This window comes from Microchirus variegatus (genome assembly GCF_963457635.1).
Source record: "Microchirus variegatus genome assembly, chromosome: 7".
Taxonomy (NCBI): Eukaryota; Metazoa; Chordata; class Actinopteri; order Pleuronectiformes; family Soleidae; genus Microchirus; species Microchirus variegatus.
In genome coordinates, this window is record NC_139808.1 from 6,399,157 (window position 1) to 6,408,465 (window position 9,309).

At 41.6% G+C, this 9,309-nt stretch overlaps 1 protein-coding gene across 1 annotated transcript; it reads right to left on the reverse strand.

Moving 5' to 3' along the window:
- Positions 1 to 2,097: 2,097 nt before the first annotated feature.
- On the reverse strand, positions 2,098 to 8,565 carry LOC310930064 (glycerol-3-phosphate dehydrogenase [NAD(+)], cytoplasmic-like). Its single transcript, XM_083892959.1, has 8 exons — positions 8,394 to 8,565; positions 6,165 to 6,342; positions 5,926 to 6,066; positions 5,659 to 5,797; positions 4,644 to 4,756; positions 4,259 to 4,495; positions 4,046 to 4,152; positions 2,098 to 2,706 (listed from the first exon to the last, which is right to left on the reverse strand). Exons 1-8 carry the CDS (start codon positions 8,435 to 8,437, stop codon positions 2,610 to 2,612), a joined length of 1,056 nt encoding a protein of 351 aa, XP_083749085.1. The 5' UTR covers positions 8,438 to 8,565; the 3' UTR covers positions 2,098 to 2,609.
- Between the last annotated feature and the right edge of the window lie 744 nt (positions 8,566 to 9,309).

The following is a 9,309-nucleotide window of genomic DNA, read 5'->3' on the forward strand; positions in this document are numbered from 1 at the left end:
CTCTCTCTCCACACTTAGGTGATGAGACTTGACTCACTCAACGCTAACGCACCAGCGTCAAGCACCACCACGACAGGAACGCCCACTTCCGGTGCAGAATTCAAAATAAGACTCACAAACAGTCGATTTGTGGCAACAAGTTAGAATAGAATTGTGACCAGAGGCGATTCTAGAGTCTGTAGGGGCCCTAAGAAAAAATTACCAGGGGGCCCCCTTCCAACCAGTGTTCATCACCATTATGTTATAAATAATCTGACACCAACGAAAAATATGAGTATGAGTTTTTTTGTTTTTTTTTCTCGAAATGAATGAAATAACATGGAAAAAACTTGTTACGATAACTGAGGTGGGGCCCCTTTAGGGAGGTTTCCTTCTGAGATGTCATTGCAAATCGCCCATTGTTTTTTAAGGGGGCCGGGGAGACGACTGGTCACTGCATATTTCAGTAAAAACAGCCCTCAGGCTCCGAGTGTCGGGGGCCCCCTATCGGCTCGGGGGCCCCAAGCAGTTGCCTGCCTTGCCTGTTCACAAGCTGCTCCTCCGATTGTGACCGACATTGATACCGACCTTTACCAAATTAACCAGGGCAGCTGACAGCCAATATATGACACTGACTCTTTGTTCATGTTAACGTCATTAACATTTTAGTTAATTAAAACAATGCAACCTACAGTTGTTGTTTTAATTAATATGATTGCTGTACCTTGGTTATCTGCAGAGGCACCGCTGGAAATCTAGGAAATCCAATTTCACACAGTTTTTTTTTAAACCAGTGATTAGTTTTCCTCTCACTAAAACTCATCTTTTCTCATTTTAATTTGAAAAGTGAAACAGCTCAGCTTCCGGTGCTCCCTGGCTGCCGTCGGCTGACTTGACGTCTCTCTGTTGCCGCCCTGAGATGAGGACAGAATTGAGGAAGCAGAGAGTCCCTCCCTCCCTCCCCTCCTTCCCTGAGGGGATGGGTCCTTCACATGCAACCTGCTCCTTTGTTTACATCCACACTGTAGTCACATATATTAAAGTTTAAGTGCCACACTGCGTTAGATTTCAACTACTCCCGCCTTATATGAGACAGATTATCTCATATAACTCATTCATTTCAAAGACAGATGAATGAGAAAGTAGTCAGCTTCTAGCTGGTGAGGTGGCGCCCTCAAGTGGGCATAGAGTGTATTACACATATCTGTAAAATATCAGGGCCCGTTATTATTACTAATATATAAACATTAGCCCTGTAAAACAGTGGGGTCAAAATGTCTGAGACGACTTTCATGTCACCTCAGACATTTGAGCTCAACTGCACATTTGATCCGATTGAAAGATATTTAAAACACGACAAGAGATCATCATGGCTATAACTATGACAGTAACTGAATGGCATCACAGTGGTGTAGTGTTTAAAAAAAAACAAGCATCCCTTCATCTGTGATGTTAAGCTGGAACGATGAAGCAGCTGCAGTGTTGTCCACTATCTAATTATAGATGGACATTTGCTCCTTTGGAGCACGTTATTATTAGAAATTGGACCAGGGCACTTGACTCAATAAGTATGCGTGGGCTTTCAGCAGGGGAATTCAATATTAAACGAGGGCTAAATGACTTCACGGTGAATAACTTGTATGAGTGAATGAGTTTTGAAAACACTGTTACAACCCGAGCTGAGTAGAGAGTGCATACTTTCTTACTGTATGTGCTTTATGTCTGGACTGAGCGGTGAGGAGACGTGTTAGCGCACGGCAATAACAATGGCTTCTTACAATTTAACACAGAGTCCAACAGATGTTTTCAAAACAATTACAATAAAAGAAAATAATTTAAAAAGCACAAAAAAGCACAACAAACATTTTAAATTAATATCCAACGGTTTTTTTTAACTAAGCACCACTAATAATCTGTCCATTAGAGTGACTGTGTCTGAGGCAGGGCGTGCACTTAAAAGAAGGGTTGAAGGAGAAAATGGTAAAGGTGAAACGTTTAGAGTAGCAGCCTGGCTGAGCTCAGGTCAGGTTACAGTGACAGTGAAGCTGCTGCTGCTGCTGCTGCAGAGAGTGTACGAGTGCATGAGTCAGGAAGACAACACTTCAAACAGACACAAAGTGAATGATAAACAATAATTTATTCCAAAATAAATATTGCTCTATAGTTAGTTTTATCTTGGGACACAGTGGGAGTGGTGAGTGTTGTGTGCGCTCATTTATTCATTTTTAAATACCTGCCAATGAACGGGCAAGACGTGACCCAAGAAATGATGTAACAATTCAAAACATTCAGTTTCAGGGTTTGTGCGTTGTGTAAGGCAGTGTGTAACTCAAATACCTGAATATTTTAAGACTCGGAAGACTAATGCAAACAGCCTTAATGATCATTTGTAATGAGTAAGTGAGAACTTACTTCTGTCCTAATAGTAGTAATAGTAGGTCGACGCAGCAGCTCAGGTAGATGGAAGGCAACTCCCTTCCTTTCCTCTGTTCAAGACTTGAAGAGAGAGAAGTGGAGGATAAGGCACAGTCTTCAGCTATGAACCCACTATATTGAGTTGTCGTGTAAAAGTTCTTTTTCTTTTCCCCGTCTTCCATTCCATCCATTCACCGGTCTGTACGTCAGACCTCTTACATGTGCTCTGGGTGGTTCTGCAAACAGTTGATGAACTCTGTGACTGGGTGGCTGTTGAAGCAGATCTGGTAAACAGCAGTGAAAAGAGGAAACCTGAAGGAGAGGAGAGAGAGAGAATGGTTGTCAAAAGAACCCAAATCATTACAGGGGGCGCTGCAGGATATTAAAGCAGCTGTCATTTCATATCCATGTTTAATACCTATATATTCTGTATATACTGATCTACAGTAGAAACAACAAACCTTGTGACCAGTTTTCAATGTTTTAATCCTGAGAAAGCACATACTACACTATTTGAAATAAAAGTGCTAAGTAGAACCATATAAGGTTCTTCGGCTTGTCCTCATAGGAGAACCCTTTTTGGCTCCAGGTAGAACCTTTTTGTAAAGGTTCCACCAGGAACCCTTTTGGAGGGTTCCACCAAGAAGAACACTTTTAAAACCCTCTATTCAGGAAAGGGGTTTTAAAGGGTTCTCTGGATCAAAATGGTTCTTACTGGAACCATTAGTGTTACCAAGAACCCTTGAAAAACCCTTTCATCTGGAAAGGGTTTTTCAGAAGAAAATGGTTCCAGGTAGAACCACAGCCCTTGTAGAAGGACCCTTTTGGAACCTGACATTTAATCAAACCATTTCAGGGAGGAGATTCCAGGGATTTGGGATCACACGGAAACTGCTCACGCCCCAATCGTTGTTCAGTCACAAATATCAAACATGTTACATGTTGTTTACTTGGTGATTTGAAATTGGGAAGACTCTGATGCGTCCAATGATGTTAAAATCGCATCTGTTAACTCCTCAAACTACAAGATAATTTGGTGATAATCTGTTGAATAAATAAAAATCATAAGGTGAAGTAGAGAGGTTTAAGTGAAATGCTAATGGCAGGAACAAACTGGAAGTTATCCAAAAAACTACATCCCATAGCTTAGCTTTTTGTAGCTTAGCATAAAGATCTGAAACTGACTCTGTCTTAAGGTGTCCTTTAATAATAAGTAATGGCTTTGGCATGTCTGACACTTGGGGCTGGAGGTGGCTATCAAAGGTTAGCAGAGCGGCGGCTTACATGGCTTCATAACGACGTTTGCAAATGTTGCTAAATGATGATGTGATGTCCAAAATCACGAAAAAAACACCAGCAACAGAAAGAAGAATCTTGTCCGGGACCTCAGTTTATAAAGTTATAGTGTCTGAGCCAAAGGCATAAACAGAACTTTGATTGGCTTTTGATGATGTGACTGGAGCGCAGTTATGTTCAATCAGTGCAAGCAAAACAACAAACAGCACAGTTCACACTGTGTCAGCTGGGTTTTAAGAGCTGTGTGTGCATTACATAAAGTAGAGTGTTAAACTCAATAAAGTTATCTTATCATCTAAAAGCTACAAGCATAATAAATATGGACACATTTTGAGATAAAAGTAAGTTTACTTACTTTTCCACCATGTTTTTCTGTTTCAGGATTTGGTGGACCTCAGTCGCTGTTGCTGGTCCTTGAAGTTTCTGCCCATTCAGCAGCTCGTTCTCCAACTGCTCAATGGTCTGTACACAAAAAAATGCTTGGTCTTACATCATGGTTTTCACAAGAGAGTAAAACGATATTATATAACTGCAACACTGAAGAGAAAGTGATGCACGCGTCTCGTACTTTTCCGGTTTTGGCGAAAGCTTCCCCAATTTTGCGGTTGCGACCGCCGTAGCAGGTCGTGATGAGGTCGGCGATGCCGCAGCTCTCCAGGAAGGTGGCGGCGGAGACGTGGCAGCCTGTGCAGAAGAACTTGGCGAAGGCGATCATCTCCATCAGGCCGAGACGAATCACCGCTGCCTTGGTGTTGTCACCGAACCCCAGGCCGTCACAGAAACCCGCTCCTACTGCTACAATGTTCTGCGACGACAAATAAGGAGCGATCTGGCCGTTACGGCACTGTGCTGGGAATCTATACCTGTTTCTAACGGGATTGTTTGTTAACAAGGCGTGGACGATGAATCACATTGCAGAATACAAATGTATGAAGGACACTATAGGTGCAGACCTTGAGAGCACCGCAAATCTCAACAACGTCCGACTCTTCCACCACAGTCACACGGAAGTTGGTGGTCTGCATCAGCTCCTTCAACATGGGCCCGTGTGCTTTGTCTCTGCACCCTGTGATAAAGAAACAAACAATCAGTTTGTTGGGCAAATATTACAAAATGTACACAGTAACAGACGCTATAACATCATGGTGTTCAAGTGATGTTGGACACTGCTACTACTTTTGTCATGATCCGACTGTATCGTGGTACCTGGGTATTTTTGTATTATGATTCTGGCTATTGTGACTCTATGATTATTGCAATTCAATAGTATCTATAATTGGGATTTTCCCTTCCCTCATATATACATTTCTTGAGACAATAACCCACAAGTCAGTCTGACATTTACCTCAATTGAATTTAGAATGCAGTGTTGACTGAGCTAGTGCAGAAAGAAAAGATGAATAGAGCCTCTCAAAACAAGACATGGCACAAATGTGAGCCTTCAAAATGAAAACTCTTGTTTATGTTAATCAAGCTAGCTAAATCAAGCTAGCTTAATATCACAATTCCACAATTTAACAATTGTTAAAATCATCTAAAATTATCTTTCAGGTGGAGACCCCAGAAGTCAAAATCACTGGATCGGCTATCAAATAAAAAAAATTAGCAAATTAGCAATTAGCAAAAGCATTTTTAGCCGAGTCATGTTTGGGCTGTTTATTTCTTCTTTTGGGGGGGAGAACAATATGCGTTACACAGTTGGACAAGTATGTCTTTGAAATGACTCAGCAAAAACGTGTTGTTAACAGCTTTATAGTTCATAAATTGTCAAAAAAAAGAGACTGTATTGAACTAATATCAGTATCTGTAGATAGAGATAGAGTTTGCGATGTTGGGATTGTCCCATCCCTACTAGAAATGCAATTCAAGTAAAACAATTTATCATAACATTCACTATGTATTCACTAGGTCTGAGACACATTAAACTCCTGTATTTACTTTAACACTTTTGTGAGCTTAACATTTTACCTATGGTTGTTTCACAGAACTTCTCCTCCGCAACTTCGTTGGCGATGTTCGCTCCCATCAGGACCGTCATGTTGATGCCCAGCTTTTCTCGGATCACCTCTGAGATCAGCTTGAGACCCTGCGGACCTGCGTCAATGCCCTGTGCGAGACGCAAAAGCACAAAGCTCAAGCTCGACATGAGGAAAGTGCGTGTCTCGTTCGTCAATGTGTCGCAAGACCTTGCTTTTTCTAGGCGGCGTATTTCGTTCAATAAGGACGACGTCACACCTTGATGAGAGACATTCCCACGACGTCCTTCTTGATGTGATCTTTGATGGTGTCGCACACTCTCTGAATGAACTGGTGAGGGACCACAAAGATCAGGATGTCTGTTCCTTTCACAGACTCGGCCAAGTCTGGAACAGCCACCTTGAAAAAGAGAGACATTACAATGAGTTTCAAAAGATTTAAATTATTTTAATATACTATATATATATATAAAAAAGTACTCTATTGTTGATGCTTACCACATTGGGGGGCAGCTTGTGACCGGGAAGATATTTCACATTTTCGTGGTCCGTGTTGATGATTTCTGACAGTTTACGGTCGCCAACCGTCTCCTCGAACACCCACATGTTCACCGTGGTGTCAAACTTGTCGTACTTGGCTGCATTAGCGCCCACAATCTTGGCAATGGCAGAGCCCCTGTGAACGCGAAGAGACACACTGAGCTGAGCATTCTGGTGTGAGGACAACGGTTGGATAGATAAGGATCTTTTTTACCTCTGAAATGTAAATGATAAATGGTTTTGAAAAGAGTTCATAATGAGCCTTGGGGATATACCAGTTGTAATTTGGTGCTGCAGGCATTTAAACGGGAGAAAAAAAAGGGAGCCATAATCTGTCATATTGTCCAGATAATGGGTTTGGGAAATTGAGAATTGATTTGCACTTACTTCTCTGCCAAATGCTGACTTTCATTTCCACTTACTGTCCACTTCTTAAGGTATTACATGTACCTAATAAAGTGTCTGTTGTGATCTTACACTGGTGTAGCTCACCGACTTCAAGGTTTGACATTCAGAAACCTTTGGTGTAATGAAGGGTTGAGATACTGTTGCCTTCCTATCATCGTATGTCCAATCTCCTCTGACCTCTGACATCTACGAGGCATTTCCCCCCCCCAGTGGACTGCTGCTCACTGGATATTTTCTCTTTTTTCAGAACCTAGATACGGTTGTGAATGAAAATTCCCCAGCAGAGCAGAAGTTTCTGAAAATACATGGCAACCAACAACCGCACCATGTTTTAAAGTCACTTAAATACCATTTTGTTTGTCCATTCTGATGCTCAGCTTAAACTGCAGCAGCTCATCTCGACCGTGTCTACATGCCTGTCATGTGATCAGCTGATTAGACTGCAGTAACAAGCAGTTGAACGGGTAAAGAACTGGCCAGTGAGTGTATTTATGTATTTTTAATATTCTCAGCAACTACTGCTGATTTCCTTATGCAGCTAGGTTGTGTATAGACATATATGTGTCATTAATGGTTAATCCTTGTTAGCATTAATCGATTACTTAAGTAGAAACAATGAAGCATTTGATGGTCTGCTCACTGGCGATCAGCTGTTAGCTTGAACTTTGACCTCCACTAATCTGAAATGTATCCGAGTCGTGTCACATGACTTCGGAGGTTTTCGGATGCTTTGCCGCAAAAAAGAGAAAGAACACCAACGTGAGGGGAGTCCCAGTCAAAGACTGTATCAGTAAGATATCAGTTATACTTGACAGTTGTTTAAAATATGAAGATTTAGAAAGAAAACATGATGCACGCTCAACAACAAGCAAGCGGGACATCTCAGAAAGCAGCTGAGCAATGCCATAATGGATCATTTAATCTTAATATTTAATCTTGTGTAAATATTTTATCAAATTGATTTAATTTAGTGAAAGCGCCCTTAGAGCTCAATCTTCCAACAAGGCTGTTCAAGTTTCCCATTCATAAATTCATATCCATGTCCAGATCACCAAAATCAGTTATTTACTTTTTAAATCATGCTACGTACAAACAGATAGACAGCATGTAAGTAAGTATGAATGGCTTAACAATCAGTTAATTTGTAATAAATACATTATATCAAAATTATATTATACAGTCATAAAGTGCTCTTATGATGTAGGGCCCCCATGTCCTCTGTTCCCCGGGGCCCCTAAAGTCCTTCGAAATGCCCCTGTATAAAGTAGCATACACCATCAGGTGCCAATCTGCTGTATCTGTTCGTTTGTTGTTTGTTTGTTTGTTTACCTGTGATGCTTAAACACATTATACTGCAGACATTTACAGTTTTGACAGCAGGAGTAGTACTTTTTTCCCCCTCAACCAGTACAACATCTGAATACTTCTCCCTCCTTAGACTGATTCAAAGGTCACAGTGGCCGAGGGACATCAATACCAGGCGAAGGCTGATTCAGCACTAACGTTGATTTTGCAACAGAAATCACATCAGATGCACTTTTCTTTGATAAAGCTAATAACAATGGTTTTTTGGAGCGTTGAGGCATCAAAGGTCAGATGTGACTGAGCGCATTTCTATCCGCAAGGCAGGAGTCTGAGAGCTGTGTGACAAACTCTAAGAATAGAACGTTTTTCTTCCGAAGACACAAACAAGAAAAACACAGAGCGATAATTAAACTCTTGGGCGCATATTTGCACTTTTTACACACAAAAGAGAAACACATGAAAACTTGTGCTCACCAGTTACCAGAGCCAATAACACAGACTTTCTTCGGCGCTGCCATCGTGTGTGTGTGTGTGTGTGTGTGTGTGTGTGTGTTCGAGCTTCCAGACGGAGCTGCTGCTGCTGCTACTACTGCCGGTGAAAGGACCTGGATTAAGCCGGGACCGAGTGTATTTATATCCGACACACTGAGCTGAGGCTCCGGACCTCCCTCCCTGACTTCTTCATTGGTCTGCTCCGTCGCCCCTCAGTGACACACACACACACACACACACACACGTATGTTAGACACTCACAGACATACTGCATTCTCTAGCCCCTTTCGCTAACCTTTAGCCTAACCAACTCCGAGTCTTAACCCCATAAAGCCCTTTAGAAAAAGTGAAGACCTGCCAAAATGTCCTCACTCCGTATGGTTTATGAGTGTTGGTCCTCAAAAAGCGACAAATACAAGAACACGTACACACGCGCGCGTGCATACACACACGTTTGCGCTGCATTCGTAGTGAGGACACTCAAACATAACCCATTCCCTCGCCCCTTACCGTAAAAGTAACATTCATAACTAAATGCCTAACCCTAAAACCAAGTATTAACCCTCAAATAAAATACATTTAAGCGGTCACAGAACTTGAGGACCTGCTAAAATGTCCCAATTTCCCCCCAAAACGTCCCTTTTAGACTTTAGCGAACACATTTTTTTGTTTTCCCATATAAAGACAACCATACACAAACACGTTTGCGGAGCTATTCTTCCATTTTTTTGTACAGCCTACACATAACTAAATGCCTAACTCCAACTCTACGCCTTCAGCCTGAACCAAATTCTACCTAAACCCCGAAAACAAAATCATCACATCATCGGCATTTTGATGATTCAAGCTCATTTGTGAGGACATTTAATGTCCTCACAAATGAGCTTGAATCAGAATT

Excerpts from the sequence above, each read along its gene's own strand:
- LOC310930064 (XM_083892959.1), bottom strand. The coding sequence starts at position 8,437 with ATGGCAGCGCCGAAGAAAGTCTGTGTTATTGGCTCTGGTAACTG. Across the intron at positions 4,757-5,658 it reads GTTCTGTGAAACAACCATAG|GGTGCAGAGACAAAGCACAC; the intron begins GTAAAATGTTAA and ends TCTTTATCACAG. Across the intron at positions 4,496-4,643 it reads AGATTTGCGGTGCTCTCAAG|AACATTGTAGCAGTAGGAGC; the intron begins GTCTGCACCTAT and ends TTGTCGTCGCAG.